The sequence below is a fragment of the Chelmon rostratus genome, chromosome 19 (assembly GCF_017976325.1).
Source record: "Chelmon rostratus isolate fCheRos1 chromosome 19, fCheRos1.pri, whole genome shotgun sequence".
NCBI lineage: Eukaryota > Metazoa > Chordata > Actinopteri > Chaetodontiformes > Chaetodontidae > Chelmon > Chelmon rostratus.
The window spans coordinates 23,969,337-23,993,091 of NC_055676.1; the positions used below are offsets into that span (position 1 = coordinate 23,969,337).

Below are 23,755 nucleotides of genomic sequence, written 5' to 3' on the forward strand. Positions count from 1 at the left end.
TGCTTCTACTAATACTAATACTAGTAATACTAATACTGCTTATACAACTACTACTAATACTAATACTGCTAATACTTTTGCTACCACTACAAACCTCCAGGAGGACATCGTTGTGTTAATTAAAGCAGCTGAGTGTGAAGTCTGACCTGTACTGAAAGGATGATGTCATTCCTTTGTCATGATGTCATGATGTGATGATGTCACTGTACGGTTTTAATTGATGAATTAATTGTGTAACATGATGAGTTCACTGATGTCTCCACAGGTGGAATATCAGTGTGAGGGCTTTCTGGAAAAGAACAGAGACACTGTCTACGAAGAGCAGATCAACATCCTGAAAGCCAGTCAGGTAAGAACCAGAACCACAGAACCAGAACCACAGAACCAGAACCAGAACCGGAGCTCAGTCAGGGTCTAAACAGCTGCCTCTCAGTGTTACATTTTAGGCAGGATGAGGTCTGTGGACTACGTCCTCATTATGAAGAGGTCTGTGAATGAACAGCAGGAACGATCACAGCCAGAAACAGCTGTTGACAGAGGTGTGAACCTTCTGCAGCCTCCTCCTCCTCCTCCTCCTCCTCCTCCTCCTCCTCCTCGTTGTAGTTGAACAGGAGTGCAGCTCGGGCTTGGTGTCTGTGGTTGTGGGCAGGGCGGCTCATACTGGGTTACTGGGGAAGAACTGGGACAGAGCTTTTGTCTGTGTTTACTCGTCCTGCAGAGCTTTTGTCTTGAGGCAAAGAGCTAATCGCTGCAGTGAAGCTGATCTGGGGTCAGAGGTCAGGGGCTCTGCATGAACAGATGAGCTGACAGTCCTGAGTCCTCCGGCCAGTTGTGGACGTGGTGTTTGTTGGTCCTCAGGAGAGTTCATCAGTCACTGCTGTTAGCTACAGCAGCTAGCAAGCTCTTCACATCAGCTAACATTTTTATGATCCGTATTTCCATCGTGCTTTCTCAGTCTGGTTGGTCTGGAAGTGAAACACTTATTAGTCTTTAGCTTAAAGTGGGTCAACCTGCTGCCATAGACGCTGTTTCGTAGTTCAGCTGAAGCTGCTCGATGGAACGTTTGTGTCTGGTTTTTAGATGAATCGTGTGATGATGATCCATCTTTCAAACAGTATCACAGCTGCCTGCTTCCTCTCAGTTTCAGCTGGTTGCAGATCTGTTTCATGAGAAGGACGACGTCGCCTCCTCGAAGTCGTCCAGAGTGAACGTCCGACCGGCGAAGTCGCTCCCCAAAGCTCCCAACAAGGAGCACAGGAAGACTGTCGGACTCCAGGTGAGCCCCCCGCCGCCGCCGCCCGCAGGACTCTGAACATCAGTGTCGACGCTCACGTTGTCCACGTGTTTCTCTGTTTTAGTTCCGCAGTTCTCTTCACCTCCTCATGGAGACTCTGAACGCTACGACTCCTCATTACGTTCGCTGCATCAAACCCAACGACCACAAGGAGGCCTTCTCGTGAGTCAGCCTGTCCCTGTCCCTGTTCTCTGAGTTCACTTTTTATTATCCCAATCCCCCCCAAACCGTGCAGAGGTCTTAAAACTGTGAGTCATGAGGTGAAGGACAGGTGCTTCGTGCAGGTGTTGTAAAAACAACAGGAAGTTAGTAGCTGTAGTTGGTCAGCAGGTGGCGCTGCAGGGACACTGATCTCTACAATCACTTCCTGAGATCATTGTCTGTGATGATTCAGAATAATCCTTCACCTCCACCTTCACCTCCACCTTCACCTTCACCTCCACCTTCACCTTCACCTGCACCTCCACCTCCACCTGCACCTCCACCTTCACCTCCACCTTCACCTTCACCTCAACCTCCACCTCCACCTGCACCTCCACCTCCACCTTCACCTCCACCTTCACCTTCACCTCAACCTCCACCTTCACCTGCACCTCCACCTCCACCTCCACCTCCACCTGCACCTCCACCTTCACCTTCACCTCCACCTTCACCTTCACTTTCACCTCCACCTGCACCTGCACCTGCACCTCCACCTCCACCTCCACCTTCCCCTCCACCTCCACCTGCACCTCCACCTCCACCTTCACCTTCACCTGCACCTTCACCTCCACCTTCACCTCCACCTCCACCTTTACCTCCACCTTTACCTCCACCTCCACCTGCACCTGCACCTTTACCTCCACCTCCACCTGCACCTCCACCTGCACCTCCACCTCCACCTTCTGTGTACTTAACATTTAAGTACACACTACCTAATTGTCAGCTGAATCTCAGTATATATTATATATTTTAGTATATTCTCAGTTGTTATAGCTGTTTATTGCTTTAGTATATTTTTATTTCTGGTATATTTTTACTGCATTTATGCATATTTGTACTGCATGTTATTCTATTATTTTTATTTTATTCTATTATCTGTCTTATTAGCTTTATTTCTAACACGGGGGTTGACATGTCCACGCTCAATGACAATAAAGGCTATCTTGAATCTTTTGTTGGTGTTAGCATGTTAGCATGTCTCCAGAGCAGGTCATTTTAAAATCAGCCCACCCCCCCCACAGACAAAACCTGATGGGTTTATACTCAGAACCATCTGGAAAGTGGTCCATGGAAGAGATACTCTGATAGAACTGATGCTACAGCAGCTACGCTAACCTCTTCAGGAGCTGCCCGTTGTTGTAGAACAGTCTGAACCACATTGGGCCGAGGCCGCCAGTCGTTCCTCACAGGACGCTGATTGGTCCGGACCGCTGCGGTTCAGCCTCAAACTGCGAGTTAAAGCCCGTCAGTATGGATTCTCAGTTTACGTGATAAGAGAATCAGCTGCCTCACAATGTGACTACAGACAGAACGCCGGTCTGGACTGAACACCCTGAACCCTCACATTCAGATGAAGCCCATTGTTTCCTACTTATCTGAGTTATCACTGAAGAATCTCAAGACAAAATAAAACCAGGGCAAATGCTGACGGGGGAACAACAGGCCCTCAGAGAAGCGGCTGCGGGGCTGTTAAATTAAATGACGGCCTCGTGGGTCACATGTCTGGAGACACTCAGCTGACAGACTGGAAACAGACTCGCTCGGTCCTCTGGAAACAGACTCCGTAGCTCACGTCCCGTCGTGTTTGCGATGCCGAAGAAAAAGACGAGGTAGGGGGAAACGTTCGGCGCCGGAGCTGAACTGTAAATGTGACGAAGGTGATTTGAACCGTTTCCTGTTGCCGCAGGTTCGACTCGAGGCGGGCAGTGCAGCAGCTCCGAGCCTGTGGAGTCCTGGAGACCATCCGGATCAGCGCGGCCGGATATCCGTCCAGGTGAGTCCGCTTCGTCTTCTTCTTCTCTGTAAGGACAGCTGACGTGTAGACAGCTCTCAGGTCTCAGCAGCCACTAATCTAATAATGTGTGTCAGTGAACATCCGAGGAAGAGGAGCTGTGCTCATGTTTGTCTGAAGAAGGTCTACAACCATCATTGAATCTGCACGTCCTGTAAAATGTCTCGTCCAGTTTCCTAAAGTCCTCGTTTTGTCCGACCAACAAAGAGGCTGAGTTTACCCCCCCCCCCCCCCAGCTAAAGACGAGCGTGCTGTTGTTCCAGGTGGACGTACCCGGACTTCTTCAGCAGGTATCGGGTGCTGCTGAAGAAGTCAGACATGATGTCGGCAGACAAGAAGCTGGTGTGTAAAAACCTGCTGGAGACGCTGATCAAGGTGAGAAACTTTATCGACACATCGGCAGCACGACAGCAACGGTTTTAATCCAGATGTTTTGTTTGAGAATCACAGCAGGCGTCGATGTTCGTTACTGTAACTGTTAATTAGTAATCGTGTTGTGTCTCAGGAGCCAGACATGTTCCAGTTTGGGAAGACAAAGATCTTCTTCCGGGCCGGGCAGGTGGCGTACCTGGAGAAGCTCAGGGCGGATAAGTTCCGGTCGGCCTGTATCATGATCCAGAAGACGGTTCGAGGTTGGCTGCAGAGAGTTCGATACCGGAAGATCCGCAAGTCTGCCATCACTCTGCAGAGATACGGGCGGGGATACCTGGCCCGCAGGTGAGTTTTCAGTCACACCTCCTCTCGCTGCCTTCTTCCAAACCTGCACCTGAACCAGGTGATACCCTAAACTGTATCAGGTTTGTTAGAATGATCCGCAAGGACAGACACGAGCGGAGGAGGCTGAACTGACCAACTGACACTGACTGACAGACTGACTAGGACTGACAGACTGACAGACTGACAGACCGACTAGGACTGACAGACTGACACTGACTGACTCTGACAGACAGACTAACTGACTGACTGACCACAGACAGACACGAGCAGAGGAGGCTGAACTGACCGACTGACCAACTGACAGACCGACTAGGACTGACAGACTGACTGACAGACTAACTGACAGACTGACTGACAGACTAACTGACACTGACAGACTAACTGACAGACAGACTGGGACTGACAGACTGACCACAGACAGACTGACAGACTGACAGACTAACTGACAGACAGACAGACTAACTGACAGACAGACTGACACTGACAGACTGACCACAGACAGACTGACACTGACAGACTGACACTGACAGACTAACTGACAGACTAACAGACTGACACTGACAGACTGACACTGACAGACTAACTGACAGACTAACAGACTGACAGACTGACACTGACAGACTGACACTGACAGACTAACTGACAGACTGACAGACTGACAGACTGACCACAGACAGACTGACAGACTGACAGACTAACTGACAGACAGACAGACTAACTGACAGACAGACTGACACTGACAGACTGACCACAGACAGACTGACAGACTGACACTGACAGACTGACACTGACAGACTAACTGACAGACTGACAGACCGACCACAGACAGCTTGAATGTGTGACTTTGTGACGTTGTTGTTCTCTGTGATGTTTATGAGTTGCTGCATGTTAACGTTCAGACATCATGTCGTCTGTATCACCTGTATAAATAAAGTTTTCATCCAGGTCCGAGAACCTCCTGATCTCCGATCCTCATCACCCGTCTGTTGTTGTTCTCTTCAGATATGCCGACTTCCTGCGCCTGACTCGAGCCGCCCTCATCTGTCAGAAACAGTACCGTATGGTGAGAGACCGACGGGCCTTTCTGAAAGTGAGACAGTCTGTGGTCACCATCCAGGCCTTCGCCAGGGGGATGTTCACCCGCAGGATTTACTGGGAGGTAACTTCTGCTCGTCTCAGTTTACGTCCGACACATTCAGTCCTTCCTTTGTCCTCCCCCTCTGCTTTAATCACATCAGTGAGAGACGTAACGAGTGAATTAGAGGCGCAGTGTTTCCAATTTAAGGTGGAATGTTTGTGAGCGGCTCCTCACGCTGCGCTCTGCTCCGCAGTTCCTCCTGCACCACAAGGCCATGATCATCCAGAAGAACGTCCGCCGCTGGCTGCAGAGGAAGAAGTTCAGGCGAGCGCGCGCCGCCGCCATCGTCATCCAGTGCGCGTTCAGACGCAGGCGAGCCAAACGGCAGCTGCAGCAGCTGAAGATCGAAGCTCGCTCCGCCGAGCATCTGAAGAAGCTCAACACCGGCATGGAGAACAAGATCGTCCAGCTGCAAAGGAAGATGGATGATCAGGTGCAGACACATCAACGAGACTGTAGTACCACCAGTACTACTAACACTACTAATACTACCACTCAGAGGCATCAGGGGCAACACTTTGAGTGTTTACTTTGAGTTTAAAGTTTAAAGCGTCCATAATGAATATTTCATACTAACAGTGTATCATTTTTATTCCGTCATTGAGGACGACTCAGAGGACCAGCATGACCTGAACGCTTCCACTCATTTGTAATATTTGTTGACGTGGTCTGTGTTTGTGGTCGGTGTGAATCTGCCATGTCCGCAGTTTGGAGACGCCGACAGATGTCCTTTAATTGTAGTCCAGTTTTCATTTTTGGGTCAGATGTTAAAAATGAATCCTGACAGATCGTCTGCTGTCCAGTCAGATTCTTCAGTATCTGTCCGACTCAAACCCTGACAAATAATACTAAAATACTACTACTACTACTAGCACTACTACTACTACTCCTACTACTGCTACTACTACTACTACTCCTCCTACTACTCCTACTACTACTACTACTACTACTAATAATAATAATAATGATAATGATGATAATGATAATAATAATGATAATAATGATAATAATAATAAAAATAACAATAATAATAATGATGATAATAATGATAATGATAATAATAATAAAAATAATAATAATAAAAATGATGATGATAATGATAATAATAATGATAATGATGATAATAATGATAATAATGATAATAATAATGATAATGATAATGATAATAATAATAATAATGATAATAATAATAATGATGATAATGATAATAATGATGATGATGATGATAATAATGATAATGATAATAATAATAATGATGATAATGATAATAATAATAATAATGATAATAATAATAATGATGATAATGATAATAATGATGATGATGATGATAATAATGATAATAATAATAATGATGGCAATAATAATAGTAATGATAATCATGATAATAATAATAATAATAATAATAATGTGTGTTGTCAGTCCAAAGAGCTGAGGACTCAGAACGAGCAGCTGCTGATGGTCAACACCTCTCTGGGCTCGGAGGTGAACAAGCTGCAGAAGCAGCTGGAGCTGGTCCGGGGTCAGCAGGGTGGAGGAGGTCAGCTGACGACGCTGCAAGAGGAGCTGGAGAGGCTGAGACGGGAGCTGCAGGAGGCGCTGGCTCAGAGGAAGAAGCTGGAGGAGGAGCACAGCAACGAGAAACTGGGACTGCAACAGGTGACGAGCGACAGGACTGTCTGTCTCTCTGTCTGTCTGTCTCTCTGTTTCTGTCTGTTTGTCTGTCTGTCTCTCTGTCTGTCTTTATTTCTGTCTGTCTGGCTGTCTGTCTGGCTGGCTGTCTGTCTTTCCGTCTCTCTGTCTGTCTGTCTGTCTGTTTCTGTCTGTCTGTTTGTCTGTCTGTCTCTCTGTCTGTCTTTATTTCTGTCTGTCTTTCCGTCTCTCTGTCTGTCTCTTGCTGGCTGGCTGTCTCTCTGTTTCTGTCTGTCTCTCCGTCTGTCTGTCTGTTTATCTGTCTGTTGGTCTGTCTGTCTGTCTGTCGGTCTGTCTGTCCCTCTCGCTGTCTTTCCATCTGTCTGCCTTTATTTCTGTCTGTCTTTCCGTCTCTCTGTCTTTCCGTCTCTCTGTCTTTCCGTCTGTCTGTCTGTCTCTGGCTGGCTGGCTGGCTGGCTGTCTCTCTGTTTCTGTCTGTCTTTCCGTCTCTCTGTCTGTCTCTGCCTGTCTCTCTGTCTCTCTGTCTGTCTGTGTGTCTATACTGCTTCTGGGTCAGTGTTCTGATGGTTAGCACAGCTGATGGTGTCTTCTTGTGTCCTCCAGAGGGTGGAGGAGCTGGAGACAGAAAACGCTCTGCTGAAGAGTGAAAAGGAGGAGCTGAACAGAAGGATTCTTCAGCACTCAAAGAGCTCTGAAGGTGAGACCTGAACAAGTCCAGGTGATCCTGGTCCACCTGGCCACAGGTTTAAACTTCTGGATGAGGTTTCGTGGTCCTCATTACGTTTATACTGTGTGACGTCATCATCAGTTTGTTCTTAAAAAGCAAAAACAATCAATTAAGAAAATTCCTGAAACCAAACGAGGACAGAAAAACCAATATTAGCCTGAAATGTCCAAAGGTTGTTAACAGTCTCTGTGTCTCTCTGTGTCTCTCTGTGTCCCTGGGTGTCCCTGTCTCTGGGTGTCTCTGTCTCTCGGTGTCTCTGTGTCTGTGTGTCTGTGTGTCTCTGGGTGTCTCTGGTTGTCTCTGGTTGTCTCTGTGTCTCTTGGTGTCTCTGTGTCTGGGTGTCTCTGGGTGTCTCTGTGTCTGGGTGTCTCTGTCTCTGGGTGTCCCTGTGTGTCTCTGTGTGTCTCTGTGTCTGGGTGTCCCTGTGTGTCTCTGTCTCTGGTTGTCTCTGTGTCTCTGGGTGTCTCTGGGTGTCCCTCGGCGTTTCTGTCTCTGGTTGTCTCTGTGTGTCTCTGTCTCTGGGTGTCTCTGTGTCTGGGTGTCTCTGGGTGTCTCTGTGTCTGGGTGTCTCTGTCTCTGGGTGTCCCTGTGTGTCTCTGTGTGTCTCTGTGTCTGGGTGTCCCTGTGTGTCTCTGTCTCTGGTTGTCTCTGTGTGTCTCTGTGTCTGGGTGTCTCTGGGTGTCTCTGTCTCTGTGTGTCTCTGTCTCTGGTTGTCTCTGTGTCTCTGTGTGTCTCTGGGTGTCCCTCTGCGTTTCTGTCTCTGGTTGTCTCTTTGTGTCTCTGTCTCTGGTTGTCTCTGTGTCTCTGGGTGTCTCTGGGTGTCCCTCGGCGTTTCTGTCTCTGGTTGTCTCTTTGTGTCTCTGTCTCTGGGTGTCTCTGTCTCTGGGTGTCTCTGTGTGGGTGTCTCTGGGTGTCTCTGTGTCTGGGTGTCTCTGTCTCTGTGTGTCTCTGTCTCTGGTTGTCTCTGTGTCTCTGGGTGTCTCTGGGTGTCCCTCTGCGTTTCTGTCTCTGGTTGTCTCTTTGTGTCTCTGTCTCTGGTTGTCTCTGTGTCTCTGGGTGTCTCTGGGTGTCCCTCGGCGTTTCTGTCTCTGGTTGTCTCTTTGTGTCTCTGTCTCTGGGTGTCTCTGTGTGGGTGTCCCTGGGTGTCTCTGTGTCTGGGTGTCTCTGTGTCTCTGTCTCTGTATGTCTCTGGTTGTCTCTGTGTCTGTGTGTCTGTGTGTGTCTCTGGGGGTCCCTGTGTGTCTCTGTCTCTGGGCGTCTCTGTGTGTGTTTCAGAGGACGGCAGCAGTGTGTCTCAGAGGGAGGCGTCTCTGCAGACGGAGCTGGATCAGGAGCGGCAGCGTTATCAGAATCTGCTCCAAGAGTTTTCCAGACTGGAGCAGAGATACGACAACCTGAAAGAGGAGGTGTCCCTGGCCAAGGTGAGCTCCTCCTGTCCACCAGGTGCCCTCAGGCCTGGACACACCTGACTCACCTGTCGTCAGAGCTAACGGCCCGTCCTCAGCACATATCAAGTAACTCTGTTCCTCCGTCGTCCTCTAGTTCCACCCCGGCCACAGGAGGAACCCGTCCAATCAGAGCAGCCTGGAGACGGACTCCAACTACACGTCCATCTCCACCTCGGAGGTGGGAGACACGGAGGACTCCATCCAGCTGGTGGAGGTGAGTCTGTGAGGAGGTATGAGCGAAGGCGGGGTCGGCCGCTGACGCTAACAGTCTGAACCGCTCACCTGTGCAGGAGATGGGGCTGGAGAAGGCCGCGATGGACATCAGTCTGTTCATGAAGCTGCAGAAGAGAGTGAGGGAGCTGGAGCAGGAGAGGAAGAGACTGCAGCTCAGCGTGGACAAGATGGAGGAGCTCGCCAAGCGCAAGGTGACCGCCGCCAGTCGATCCGTAACGTCCAACCGTCCAACGAGGAGTTTATTGTCTCTGATCGTGTTGCGACACTGCGCGACTCACCTGTTGTCTCGTTCATTAAAGGGCTCCGAGTCGAGGAGTTCCACCTCTGAGCAGGAGACCGCAGACCTGGCCTACAACAACCTGAAGGTTCACGTCACTTTACCTCACACACACCTGCACACACACCTGCACACACTCCTGCACGAGTTACAGTGATCGTATACCCTGAGTATAATGATAATTCTGTTTCCCCGCAGAGGCAGGAACTGGAAACAGAGAACAAGAAACTGAAGAATGACCTGAACGAGCTGAGGAAGACCATCGCTGAGCGTGCGGCTCAGAACAACTCCTCCAATGAGCTGCAGGACAGCTACAACCTGCTGCTCAGCCAGCTTAAAGCAGCCAATGAGGAGCTGGACGCCCGCAAGGAGGAAGTGATCATCCTAAGGACTCAGATCGTCAGCACGGCCCAGCTGCTGGAGAAGAACGATCATATAGTACGTGTACACACGGTGGTTGTACTGGACTGTCACCTGAATTATGTAATAATGGTATTTATTGTTCATGTTTGGAACGGGTAAGACCGTCAGCGCCCTCTGGTGGAACGTTTAGAGCAGGACTGTACAGGAAGCAGCTTCAGAAGAGTACAGAACAGCATCATCTGTGCACAGGTGGAGGTTTCTAAGAGGATTAATGTAGAAAGAAGAAGAAGTCACAGAAAAGTCAGCTGATGTTCAGTGTCAGCGTCAGCCAGGTGTGTTAACGCTGTATGATGACTGGTGGCTTCAGTCCCTCACCTGCTGAGTCAGGTGACAGTAAGCCTTTGTTCAGACTGCAGACAAATTAGACTCGTTCCTCGTATCAAATCTTTAGGACAGACGCACCGTGATGCACTTCTGTCCGGACGGAGACGCGTCTGTAGAAATGTGATTAGATTCTGTTTTTTTATGTTTGCAGAAAAACAGTCTGAACGAGGCCTGAGATTCAGCCAGTCACAAAGAAACGTAAAAGTCAACAGGACAAGTATGTTGTGTTAAAGTGAAAAGCAGGTCAGTGCTGTCAGTCAGGTCAGTGAGGTCAGTGCTGTCAGTGCTGTCGCTGAGGTCAGTGCTGTCGCTGAGGTCAGTGCTGTCAGTGAGGTCGGTGCTGTCAGTGAGGTCGGTGCTGTCAGTGAGGTCAGTGCTGTCAGTGAGGTCGGTGCTGTCAGTGAGGTCAGTGATGCCAGTGAGGTCAGTACTGTCAGTGAGGTCGGTGCTGTGAGTGAGGTCAGTGAGGTCAGTGCTGTCAGTGAGGTCAGTGCTGTCAGTAAGGTCAGTGAGGTCAGTGCTGTCAGTGCTGTCGGTGAGGTCAGTGCTGTCGGTGAGGTCAGTGCTGTCAGTGAGGTCGGTGCTGTCAGTGAGGTCAGTGATGCCAGTGAGGTCAGTACTGTCAGTGAGGTCGGTGCTGTGAGTGAGGTCAGTGAGGTCAGCACTGTCAGTGAGGTCGGTGCTGTCAGTGAGGTCAGTGAGGTCATGAGGTCAGTGAGGTCGGTGCTGTCAGTGCTGTCAGTGAGGTCGGTGAGATCAGTGGTGTCAGTGAGGTCGGTGCTGTCAGTGAGGTCAGTGCTCTCAGTGCTGTCAGTGAGGTCAGTGCTGTCAGTAAGGTCAGTGAAGTCGGTGCTGTCAGTGAGGTCAGTGAGGTCGGTGCTGTCAGTGAGGTCAGTGCTCTCAGTGCTGTCAGTGAGGTCGGTGCTGTCAGTGAGGTCAGTGAAGTCGGTGCTGTCAGTGAGGTCAGTGAGGTCGGTGCTGTCAGTGAGGCCAGTGCTGTCGGTGCTGTCGGTGCTGTCAGTGAGGTCAGTGAAGTTGGTGCTGTCAGTGAGGTCAGTGCAGTCAGTGAGGTCGGTGCTGTCAGTGAGGTCAGTGCTGTCGGTGCTGTCAGTGAGGTCGGTGCTGTCAGTGAGGTCGGTGCTGTCGGTGAGGTCAGTGCTGTCGGTGCTGTCAGTGAGGTCGGTGCTGTCAGTGCTGTCAGTGAGGTCGGTGCTGTCAGTGAGGTCAGTGCTGTCAGTGGGGTCGGTGCTGTCAGTGAGGTTGGTGCTGTCAGTGGGGTCGGTGCTCTCAGTGCTGTCAGTGAGGTCAGTGAAGTTGGTGCTGTCAGTGCTGTCAGTGTTGTTGGTGCTGTCAGTGGGGTTGGTGCTGTCAGTGCTGTCAGTGCTGTCAGTCGCTGCCACTCTGAGTTCATGTTGTAGACAGCTAACATTCTGTCCTTCCTCTGTTCGAGCAGGAGAGCACTAAAGTTCCTGAGCTGGACAACAGCAAAGAGCCTGTGGACAAAGAGGAGGCTCTTCAGGCTTATCATGGACTGCGCGAGTCCAAGAAGTGAGTGCCCTGATTTCCGTCGCCGTGGAGACGCTGGCACAGTGACCAGCAGCTTTCCGCCGGACCTTCAGCCACTAACAGAGATGACTCTTTGATTTGCTTTAATGGACTGACCGGTCTGTAACTAGTGTTCATATTGTGTCTGTTGCTGCCTGTGAAACAGTTTCCCTGCTTTCCTCCTCTGATCTGTACGGAAGCCCCGAGAGTCAAAAGACGTTCTGTTTCCTCCTCTGTGTTGATGATCAGAGAACAGGTGGACAGAGGCCTTTCTACCCTCTTTAATTCATTTAAAAAAATTTATATTCTGCCTCTCAGGGCTTCCGTAGTTCTGTGAATGAGGCTCCAGCTGTAAATGTGATGGAGGCGTGCTGCTGCCGGAGAAACGATGGTGTTTGTTACCGTGGCAGCAGAATGCTGTCTCTGCGGCCTCGCTCGCTGACATTTTTTACAGTGTGTCATGTGTCGTCACTCCTCACATGGCGAACATCACATCGCCACCCTCAGGTTTATTGTGATCTTGATATGATTTGAAGTGACAGACGCCGCCGTGTGTCTGCTCCGTCTCCTGCTGACTAACGCTTCGCTGTCTGTCTGCCTCTGTCCTCTGCAGTCGTCCTCACACTCTGCTTGTCTTTGTTTCCTCCTCCTGTGTCCTGCTGTCCTCTGCCTGCTGGACACAGTTCACATCAGGACTGGTGTTATTTGAATGAAGATGGCGAGCTGGGTTTGGCTTACCAGGGTCTAAAACAAGTGGCCAGGTCTCCGTTTGCCCTCTTCTTCTTGTTCTGCTCACTTTCTTTACCTTTCTGGCTTAGCTAGCAGCTCAACACTTACTGAACCTCGCAGACCAGTGGTCTATACGTGATCCACCCAGTGTGTGAAATACAGGAGCCTCTGTCCCCTGCTCTTGTCCCCCTTAGCGTTCTGGTCCCCCTCAGCACTCTGGTCCCCCTCAGAGCTCTGGTCCCCCTCAGCGCTCTGGTCCCCCTTAGTTCTCTGGTCCCCCTTAGCGTTTTGGTCCCTCTCAGTGTTCTGGTCCCCCTCAGCACTCTGGTCCCCCTCAGCGCTCTGGTCCCCCTCAGCGTTCTGGTCCCCCTTAGCGTTCTGGCCCCCCTCAGCGTTCTGGTCCCCCTTAGCGTTCTGGACCCCCTAAGCGTTCTGGTCCCCCCTAAGCATTCTGGTCCCCCTTAGCGTTCTGGTCCCCCTCAGTGCTCTTGTCCCCCTAAATGTTCTGTTCCCCCCTTAGCGTTCTGGTCCCCCCTGAGCGCTCTGGTCCCCCTCAGCGCTCTGGTCCCCCTCAGTGCTCTTGTCCCCCTAAACGTTCTGTTCCCCCCTAAGCGTTCTGGTCCCCCCTCAGAGCTCTGGTCCCTCCTCAGTGCTCTGGCCCTTTGCTTGTGTTGAGCTGTGCGGGTGCTGGGTAGGCACTGGACCCAGGAAGGTAGTGGACCTGGGCAGGTACCAGACTCTGGCTGGGAGATAAGACACAAGTGTCAGAGGGTATTTCACAGACTGGTTTTTCAGTAAGACCACCTTAAAATGAGACGTAGCCCTTTAAGGCTCAGGAATCAGACCGGTGTCTCTGTGGCTGTTGAATGACGGGATGTCCCTCGTCCTCTCAGGCTGTTGGAGGCTCAGCTGCAGACTCAGTCCAGGCAGCACAAAGACGAACTGGAGGCTCTTCACACTCAGATCGAGCTGCTGAAAGACGACATCGAGAAGAAGCAGGAGATCCTGAACTACACCTCGTCTCTGTCGCCGGAGGCTCAGGTGGAATACAGCGTCCAGCAGGAGCTCACGCGGCTCACCAACGACAACCTGGTGAGAGAATCCGCCGCAGCACAGAACGGACGCCTCAGCGCTCCGGGCGATTCACAACGCTTTGTTGTTTTCTTGTTCGTAGGACCTCAAGGAGCTGGTGGAGAAACTGGAGAAGAACGAGAGGAAGCTGAAGAAGCAGCTCAGGATCTACATGAAGAAAGTCCAGGAGTTAGAAGGTAACAGCCGCTGTCCACAGGTGCAGCGACAGTTTGTGTATCAGCTGATCCGCGCTGACGGCCTCTGCCTCTGCAGCTTCTCAGGCAGCCGCAGCTCAGACCGGCAGGTCCAAGCCTGAACTGAGCCGTCAGGTGACCGTCCAGAGGAAAGAGAAGGACTTTGAGGGGATGCTGGAGTACTACAAGGAGGATGAAGCCCTGCTGCTCAAAACTCTGATCACAGGTCAGTTTTTAATGTCATCATCGTGTTTCAGGTCGTCATGTTTCAGGAACACGCTACCTGAGGAACTTGAAGTGGGGATGTTGTGGCTGATGGTTGGCCGGTACCTTAACCAACACGCTGTCTTCATGTGTCTCCAGACATCAGGCCCAGCATAGTGTCGGCCACAGTTCCCTGCCTGCCAGCTTACATCCTCTTCATGTGCATCCGCCACGCTGACTACATCAACGACGACCAGAAGGTGGAGTCTCTGCTCACCTCCACCATCAACTCCATTAAGAAGGTCCTCAAGGTGAGTTCCTCCTCGCGTCCGCCTGTCGGATCATCAACACGCAGCGTTTTCTGAGAGACGCGTTTCCGTTTCATCTGCAGAAAAACAACGAGGACTTCGAGATGACGTCCTTCTGGTTGGCCAACACCAGCCGTCTCCTTCACTGTCTGAAGCAGTACAGCGGCGACGAGGTGAGAGACGAGACCCCGAAGCTCCTTCAGCTTCTGCGATAAAGAAAAGACACAATGAGCTTGATGGTGTGTTTTTGTTCAGGTGTTCATGACGCAGAACTCAACCAAACAGAACGAACACTGCCTGAAGAACTTTGACTTGGCAGAGTACCGACAGGTGCTGAGTGACCTCTCCATCCAGATCTACCAGCAGCTCATAAAGGTGGCAGAAGGCATCATACAACCAATGATCGGTGAGTTCCATCAGATACGAGACGTTCATGCATCCGGTCACACTGGACCAGCAGCAGGAAGCTGAAATGCATTTTACAACTGATGATCTTTGTATGAAGTCACTTTGATCACAGTCTCACTGTTAAAAATATGGACTACGACTACACACAATACCCCCCCCCAGCCAGTGGCAGGCCTCTGCGGGTGATGTGTCACAGCTGCACCTCGTCACTCATCACATGTCATGATGAACACCACCTGCATCACGACACACCCTGCGGAGCTTTCACAAACGTGGTGTAATTCCACTGGTGGACAGTTGGCGGCGTGAGGAGCAAAGAAACTCATCAATGTACCAACAAAGTCAGTGAAGAAGACACGTTGAGTAGTCGGCATCCGTCAGACCTGAAGGATTCAGCGTCTGTCAGTCGTCGACAAAGAAGGATGTATGAAATATCTGAAGTGATTTAAAGAGTACTCATTAATCAAATACATGATAATAATACTCAAAAACTTTATTTGTATTACTTTTCCAATCCAACGACAACAAAGTGTTGTAGAAAAAAGCAGAAGGAGTACAAATAGTTCTAATATACACATCCAAACATACATGAATACAGTATATGTACATACAATACGTACTGTATATATACAGGTATATACATATATACATATATACAGGTATATACATATATACAGGTATATACATATATACAGGTATACAAGAACTGATCAGAAATATCACTTATAGATTAATAGATTAGAATTTTGATATAAATATCACTGAAACCTTTCAGACTGACTACAAATACTACGACCACAGTGTCTGTCTGTCTGTCTGTCTGTCTGTCTCTCTCTGTCTGTCTGTCTGTCTGTCTCTCTCTCTCTGCCTGTCTGTCTGTGTAGTTGTCTTAGTGAATGTGCGTCCTGATCCGTGTCTCTGTCTGTGTCTCTCTCTCTCTCTCTGTGTCTCTCTCTCTCTCTGTCTGTCTCTATCTGTCTCTCTCTCTCCGTCTGTCTCTCTCTGTCTGTCTCTGTCTGTCTCTCTCTGTCTGTCTCTCTCTCCGTCTGTCTCTCTCTGTCTGTCTCTCTGTCTCTCTCTCTCTGTCTGTCTCTCTGTCTGTCTCTCTCTCTGTCTGTCTCTCTCCGTCTGTCTCTCTCTGTCTGTCTCTCTCTCCGTCTGTCTCTCTCTGTCTGTCACTCTGTCTCTCTCTCTCTGTCTCTCTCTCCGTCTGTCTCTCTCTGTCTGTCTCTCTGTCTCTCTCTCTCTGTCTGTCTCTCTCTCTGCCTGACTGTCTGTGTAGTTGTCTTAGTGAACGTGCGTCCTGATCCGTCTCTCTGTCTCTGTTCAGTGTCGGCCATGTTGGAGAGTGAGAGCATCCCCAGCCTGGCGGGGGTCAAGCCGATGGGCTACAGGAACCGTTCGTCCAGCATGGACATGGAGGACGGGCCCAGCAGCTACACGCTGGAGGCTCTGATCCGACAGCTGGGACAGTTTCACGGCATCATGCGGGACCACGGTTTGGACCCCGAAATCGTGGGTCAGGTGGTCCGACAGCTCTTCCACTGCATCAACGCCGTCACCCTCAACAACCTGCTGCTGCGCAAAGACGTGTGCTCGTGGAGCACCGGGATGCAGCTCAGGTACGCCGCGCGCACCTGGCCGCCGCGGAGACGCCACGGAGTCCGCTTTAGCTGTGACACGTTTCTGAAGACAGTGTCTGTGTGTGTTCAGGTACAACACCAGCCAGATGGAGGAGTGGCTGCGAGGAAACAACCTGTACCAGAGTAAAGCTGCAGCCACTCTGGAGCCCATCATCCAGGCCGCCCAGCTGCTGCAGGTCAAGAAGAAGACCACTCAGGACGCCGAGGCCATCTGCTCGCTCTGCAGCAGCCTCACCACCCAGCAGGTGTGCTGCCATGGCAACAGACACATCAGCTGATCAATACAACACGTCAGCCAATCAATGAAACACATCAGATGATCAATACGACACGTCAGCCAATCAACACACTACATCAGCTGATCAATAGAAAACATCATCTAATAAATAAAAAACATCATCTGATCAATACAAAGTGATATTGATTGCTGTTGCCTGTGTGTTGCAGATAGTGAAAATCCTGAACCTGTACACTCCTCTGAACGAGTTTGAAGAAAGAGTCACGGTGTCCTTCATCAGGAACATCCAGGTAACCTGAAGATGACGTCCCAATCAATACTGATCACATGGAGCTCTGAGACTGCTGGTCCTTAACAGACGCTCAGCAGGACTGACGCCTCCTCAGGGGGGCGCCAGAGAGCTGAAGGAGGTGAATTAAAGTCGCTCCTCTCTCCTCCTCCTCAGAGTCAGACCTGAGTCAGATGTGAACACATGAAACACATGTTGATCTGGTTCAGTGTGATGTCACTTCCTGAGGAGATCACTATCTCTGACGTCCAATCAGAACTTCACTGTTTAACCTCCGTGTCTGTCTGTGTGTCCAGAACCGTCTTCAGGACAGAAACGACCCTCCTCAGCTTCTGCTGGACACGAAGCACGTGTTCCCCGTCCTCTTCCCGTACACGCCATCCGCTCTCGGCCTGGAGACGCTGCACATCCCTGCCTCCCTCGGCCTCGACTTCCTCATCAGAGTCTGAGGGCTGTGATTGGCCGCCTGCTTGTAGCCCGGGACGACGGACTGCGCTTCAACATCCTGAGCGGACAGACGGACGGAGATATTCACTGACGTCTCGCAGACACCTCCTCCACAGGCCTCAAACATCTGGAGACGCAGCCCGAGGAGGTGTCTGTCCCTCTTCACCGTGTCCCCTCCTCTTCCTCCTCCCGTCTCGGGTGGCTCAGAGCTGCGTCTCCGGTCTACCGGACGTCTCTTTTTACGGACGTCTGCGGGGACAAACTGACAGCATCATAGACTCTGCTAACACTCCCACAATGCAATGCTCCACGTTTTGTCCTGCGATCAGAAGGTTCAGGTCTCTGCTGTTGAAGTAGCATTAGCGGCCTAGCATTAGCGACCTAGCATTAGCGGCCTAGCATGCTAACGGTTTAGCAGACGGACTGCGAGTCTTCTGCTTGCTGTTAGTTTGTGGACGAGTGATGCGCGATGAAGATGAGTTTGAATGGAAGTGAAGGGTTCCGGCACAGTTCGAGCTCTTTTGTCTCGTGTGATTTGTACTGTAACTGTAACTATGTGGTGAAACTAATTAATGACTAATAACACTAATTAATAACTGAAATCACTTTATAGCCCCCGAAGCCGTTTGAACTCTTCGTTAACATCTTTACGAGCCGCATCCTGTCGGAAACATGAAGGAGTTTGACTCTTCTGTGTAGAATAACAACAAATGAATCAAATGTGTCTCCGTGAATTGTCCTCTACTGTCTTCAGGTGTCTTCTCTCGACGAAGCTCGAGGGAACGTCCACCCTGATCCTGTGATGTTCTCGATTGTTTCTTCTTCGTCACGATGAATAAATTCCTCGGTGATTTTCTTCTGATGTTGTTTCCGTTTAGCAGTTTTTGATTAGAAGCTTCCATCAAACAGGTGAAGTGTCTGTTCACACCTGCAGACTCTGTTTAAGTGGAATAAAGACCAGATTTATTGAACATCGGTCGGACTGCAGCTCGTCTCTGAGATACAACTGATTTCATCACGTTAACTGCAGAAGTCCTGGAGGCGTCTGCAGCACCTGAGCACTAACAGGCAGACAGTACTACACTGTTTATTGTAGTATTACTTCAGGAAATATCTGAATACTTCTGTACTTGGGATCATGTGATAATTTAATTAGACTCAAACGTTCAAACACCTGGACTAGAAACCATCAACAAAATCAGACTCAGTCACCAACAACCAGACTGTTTCCTGAAGTGTTCCTGAGTCCAGGTATTAACCTCTTTATCCAATCACGTCGCTCCATCCTCGCTGTGAACCACTGAGCCTTTCAATCATGATGCTCTCACCTGTTACCAATCAGCTGTTTACCTGTGGAATGATCCAAACAGGTGTTTTTGGAGCGTTCCACATCTTTCGTCCAGGCATCTCAAACCGATTCCGTAAAGGGCCATGTGGCTGCAGGTTTTCATTCCAACCCAGGAGGAGCACACCAGGCTGGAATCAATTAATCAGCTGATCTCAGTCTTCACCTGATAACTCAGTGATCCCTTGATGTTGATTGGTCGGCCTGGTGTGCTCCTCCTGGGTTGGAACGAAAACCTGCAGCCACGCGGCCCTTTATGGAATCGGTTTGAGATGCCTGCTTTAGTCGCTCCTGTTTGAAACGTGTTGCTGCATCAGATCCAGAATCAGCAGATATTTACAGAGATCACTGAAGCTGATGAGCTCAGACAGTAAATATATCGACTTTGTGCTGTTTCCAGGTGAGTTTCTGTCAGACAGGATCAGCAGGTGATCACTTCCTGTTTGATTGATGTTTCACACTGAGTCACAGCGTCTTTGGAATCTGGGTTGTATTTGAGGAGACGTGACAACATTTCCTCCTGAAACACGGTGGAGTGTAAAAATATGGACCCAGAAAAGTGAAGGTAACTCCAAATGTGTGCGTTGGTGTTGTTCTTTGTTCCACCTGTTGAACTCTTCTGCCTCTCGAAGGAGAACCTCGTGTTGAACCGAAGGATCGTCAGAGCTGCAGCTCTGAGACCACAGACGCTGTGTGAACAGGCCCAGGCAGCATTCCCACGGCGGCTCTGTGTCAGTTGTTCCAGCTGTCTGTGGTTTACCTGTCACTCAGGTGGCACACAGTCAAACCAGCAGCGAGTGCTAACTGCTAACTGCTAACAGTCTTTGTATCACAGGCTCATAGAGCTCCGTTAAAACCCATCAGTGTTACTCTGACATGTTCCTTCATCACCACAAACACTCACTACAGCACACAAGTCACATCACACACACACACAAACACACACGCAGGTGAAGCAGGTGGAGCAGGTGGAGCAGGTGGAGCCTCCACATTGTGCGTCGCTCACACAGTGTTCATGTGTTCATGTTTCAGCTCAGCCTGAAGCTGCTCGTCGTGTTTTTAAAGGATGAAGACAAATAATGAGTGGAGGAAGAGGATGTGGTGAAAAGTCATTTCTGAACAAGTCTAACCTCCGTTTGCACGACGTGCAACACCTTTCTACAGAAATCCACCCACCTGTGAGAGGTACACACTGCTGCCTGTCTGTCTGCCTGCCTGTCTGTCTGTCTGTCTGTCTGCCTGCCTGCCTGTCTGTCTGTCTGCCTGCCTGTCTGTCTGTCTGCCTGTCTGTCTGTCTGTCTGCCTGTCTGTCTGCCTGTCTGTCTGTCTGCCTGCCTGTCTGTCTGTCTGTCTGTCTGCCTGCCTGTCTGTCTGTCTGCCTGTCTGTCTGCCTGTCTGTCTGCCTGCCTGTCTGTCTGTCTGCCTGTCTGTCTGCCTGTCTGCTTGTCTGTCTGTCCGCCTGCCTGTCTGTCTGTCTGTCCACAGACTGCAGACATGATGTGAAACACGGCTGAGCTGAAAAAAGCAGCAGCAGCCGAGGAGGAGGAGGAGGAGGAGGAGGAGGAGCAGCAGGAAGTGCAGTTTGTAGCGAGGCAGCACAGAGGACACATTCATGTGGCTGTTGTCGCTCGGGCTTCAAAGACTCGTTCGTTTTGGTGTGGCTTCGCTCTAATTCATCAGCATGAGATTCTACTCTGTGGTTTCATGTACGGGTGGAGGTGTAAAGATGGGAGACATAAATAGATTCGTACAGGTATGCAGGTATTCATACTTTTTACTCCACCGCCCGACAGAATATGATGTCCAGCACAGGTGTGTGACGCTCAGGTCAAAGTTCCAATAAGAAACATGGCTGTCAATCAAACCCAGCCTGAGCCCGCCCACACGGTCCTGAGAAATCAGCAGGTAAAGAGTGGAACACCTGTGCAGGTGGCAGGTGTTCTGACAACGAAATCATCTTTTGGCTCATTCTGCATAAAGTGTACATTTAGGTAAGATACTTTAAGTACTTCTGTACCTTTACTGCAGTAGAATTTTTGTGATATTGTGACTTTGTTCGGCGCTCACAGACACAAACAGAAAAATTAACTCATTTCTCCTTTTAGGCAGGAATAACAACACATTAGAAAAATACAAAATACATAATAAAAGTTGACTATATATGTACATTTTATTCAAAAACTACAAACAAATATATAAAATACATATAAATTGCCAAAAAAGAACTATAAAAAATAATTCCATTAAAAAAATACTGCCAAAACTTTCACAGCTGTAACAGAAAGTCCAGTGTTTACTCTATTACACAGTAATACATATATATATGTGTCACAGTAGAAAAAAGTATTACTGCATAGGTTGAGTACTTAAAGAGAATGAAAAAGTAGTATTTTGTGTGTATGTGAGTGCAGGCTGAAGTAAACATAAATCTCACATTAAGTCTGAATGTGGACCCAGTGCTAAGCTAAGCAACGCTGGAGCTGAACTCTGACAGCTGATGGTATGAAGGAGCTGCTGAGGGCCCCCACTGTGTCATGCAGGGGGTGGGAGGGGTTGTCCATGATCGATCCTCCTCTCACCTACATCCTCCAGAGGACAGTCCAGGACAGAGCCAGCTCTCCTGACCAGTGAAGGAGTCAAATACGAAAGTATTAAGTAAGCATCAGTCAGACGGAAACGCTTCATGTTTTATATGTTTTATGTGAATGAACTAAAATTTAATTGCATTTTTTAAATTTTTATTATTGTTCTTGCAGAATGACAGAGAAAAACACTGCATGATGAATAATTATCAGGTTGCGGAGGTAGAGTGGTCCGGACTGGACTCAGCGGTCTACATGTGGAAGCATCCTTGATACTGAAGGCCTGATGGTCTCAAACACAGCATCAGGCTGAAATCAAGGATGGAAACCACGAACACATCCCGACCTCCTGCACAGCCACCACACTCAGTGTGTACCGTATGCATGATGCATGCGACACGCTGAAGCCTCCAGGATCCAGAACCGCAGCGCGGAGTAAACAGGTGGTTCATCAGATTCCCATCGGTGCCAGAGAGGGAGGTGACAAACACGTCTAACCACAGCTGAAGACGTTCTGCGATGCTGAGCTTCGATAGGAACCTCAGCCGTGTGGTTAGGCGGAGGCGGGGGTGTGTTTCTCCTCCCAGATGAACTGCAGCAGCGCAAAGAGTCTGTTTACCGAAGAACAGCAGGATCTTCAACACTGACACACGGCCTCTTCTTCATCACTGCGCAGTAAAGAAAAGAAACATTCTCCATCTTTGTTTCCACGATTCCCTCTACTGTGACTCCAACCTGCCCTCATCCCCAGACTGGTGATGAAGAGTCAGCGCAGACTGTTGATGAAGAGTCAGCGCAGACTGTTGATGAAGAGTCAGCCCAGACTGTTGATGACGAGTCAGCGTAGACTGTTGATGAAGAGTCAGCGCAGACTGTTGATGAAGAGTCAGCGCAGACTGTGGATGACGAGTCAGCGCAGACTGTTGATGAAGAGTCCGTGTAGACTGTTGATGAAGAGTCAGCGCAGACTCTTAATGAAGAGTCAGCGCAGACTGTTGATGAAGAGTCAGCGCAGACTGTTGATGAAGAGTCAGCACAGACTGGTGATGAAGAGTCAGTGCCGACTGTTGATGAAGAGTCAGTACAGACTCTTAATGAAGAGTCAGCGCAGACTGTTGATGACGAGTCAGCGCAGACTGTTGATGAAGAGTCAGCCCAGACTGTTGATGACGAGTCAGCGTAGACTGTTGATGAAGAGTCAGCGCAGACTGTTGATGAAGAGTCAGCACAGACTGGTGATGAAGAGTCAGTGCCGACTGTTGATGAAGAGTCAGTACAGACTCTTAATGAAGAGTCAGCGCAGACTGTTGATGACGAGTCAGCGCAGACTGTTGATGAAGAGTCAGCCCAGACTGTTGATGACGAGTCAGCGTAGACTGTTGATGAAGAGTCAGCGCAGACTGTTGATGAAGAGTCAGCGCAGACTGTGGATGACGAGTCAGCGCAGACTGTTGATGAAGAGTCCGTGTAGACTGTTGATGAAGAGTCAGCGCAGACTCTTAATGAAGAGTCAGCGCAGACTGTTGATGAAGAGTCAGCGCAGACTGTTGATGAAGAGTCAGCACAGACTGGTGATGAAGAGTCAGTGCCGACTGTTGATGAAGAGTCAGTACAGACTCTTAATGAAGAGTCTGCACTGACTCTTAATGAAGAGTCAGTGCAGACTGTTGATGACGAGTCAGCGCAGACTGTTGATGAAGAGTCAGCGCAGACTGTTGATGAAGAGTCAGCGCAGACTCTTAATGAAGAGTCAGTGGAAGTAATGTCCTGTGAATCTTATGAGCTCTGCTGTTCTCATGGTAGCATCGGAACTGTATTGTCTTCTTCTGTTCTTCTTAGTGGTTAGCATTAGCATTAGCTAAATGGTAGCATCGGTACTGGCCACTACCTGGAGCATCTCTGGGTCAGTTGAACGTGGCGGTGCTGTTTGGATTGTGTAGGAGCAGTGTGAACTGGCACTGGGGGGGGGTGACTCTGGGACGCCGGAGTTCACCGCCTAGCCTCCTGGAGGTGTAGTGGGACTAAGTAGGCGAAACACCGTTGAAGGGAGGTTTCCACCTGATGACCCCCAGAGACGTGTTAGGAATCACTGCTCTTTGGCAGGTATAGAGGCAGATTAGAGCTCCAAGGTTCTTCACTGAGAATGAATCCTCTTTTTGAGCACAAGTATCTTGTGTTTAAATTAACGGACAGGTGAGGCGTCAGAGCCTTGTCAGGCTTGTATTTGGAGCTCGTAGTGAGCTAACACTCATGTGTTCATACTGGCCTCATTTGAAAACAAACCAGATCACTGAGCTGACGGGAAGTGGTTTGTAGCGTACTGGTTAGAGTCTGTGCTTCATGGTTGCTGTTTGACAGACTCATGTCAGGCTGCAGGGCTGCTTCTCAGACTCAGAGCTGCAGCTTTGACTTCAGTTTGTTCTCACAAATGTGGACGATTCAGATGAGTTCTGAATAAAGAAGGATGAAAAATGGGTCTGATCACAGTTAGGGTGCGAGTTGTTGAAAGAACAACATCTGAAGCTGA

The 23,755-nt window shown here is 49.6% G+C and overlaps 1 protein-coding gene across 3 annotated transcripts in view; it reads left to right on the plus strand.

Annotated features, from left to right (window-relative positions):
- myo5b (myosin VB) overlaps positions 1-18,163 on the plus strand; it is a 34,910-nt gene extending 16,747 nt beyond the window's left edge. For 2 of the 3 annotated variants that reach the window (XM_041960215.1, XM_041960216.1), the window contains exons 13-38: positions 266-349; positions 1,142-1,276; positions 1,359-1,456; positions 3,183-3,269; positions 3,551-3,662; positions 3,793-4,004; positions 5,007-5,163; positions 5,336-5,575; positions 6,562-6,798; positions 7,396-7,489; positions 8,795-8,940; positions 9,062-9,181; positions 9,258-9,392; positions 9,501-9,566; positions 9,677-9,916; positions 11,679-11,773; positions 13,393-13,591; positions 13,674-13,767; positions 13,844-13,990; positions 14,128-14,279; positions 14,360-14,449; positions 14,532-14,682; positions 16,015-16,306; positions 16,398-16,572; positions 16,775-16,855; positions 17,151-18,163. In XM_041960215.1, coding sequence (XP_041816149.1) covers positions 266-349; positions 1,142-1,276; positions 1,359-1,456; positions 3,183-3,269; positions 3,551-3,662; positions 3,793-4,004; positions 5,007-5,163; positions 5,336-5,575; positions 6,562-6,798; positions 7,396-7,489; positions 8,795-8,940; positions 9,062-9,181; positions 9,258-9,392; positions 9,501-9,566; positions 9,677-9,916; positions 11,679-11,773; positions 13,393-13,591; positions 13,674-13,767; positions 13,844-13,990; positions 14,128-14,279; positions 14,360-14,449; positions 14,532-14,682; positions 16,015-16,306; positions 16,398-16,572; positions 16,775-16,855; positions 17,151-17,303 — 3,792 coding nt within the window. In that variant the 3' untranslated portion in view covers positions 17,304-18,163. Of the gene's footprint in view, positions 1-265; positions 350-1,141; positions 1,277-1,358; positions 1,457-3,182; positions 3,270-3,550; positions 3,663-3,792; positions 4,005-5,006; positions 5,164-5,335; positions 5,576-6,561; positions 6,799-7,395; positions 7,490-8,794; positions 8,941-9,061; positions 9,182-9,257; positions 9,393-9,500; positions 9,567-9,676; positions 9,917-11,678; positions 11,774-12,453; positions 12,532-13,392; positions 13,592-13,673; positions 13,768-13,843; positions 13,991-14,127; positions 14,280-14,359; positions 14,450-14,531; positions 14,683-16,014; positions 16,307-16,397; positions 16,573-16,774; positions 16,856-17,150 lie in introns of all 3 variants that reach the window. The other variant, XM_041960217.1, reaches the window with a different exon arrangement.
- Positions 18,164-23,755: the final 5,592 nt, after the last annotated feature.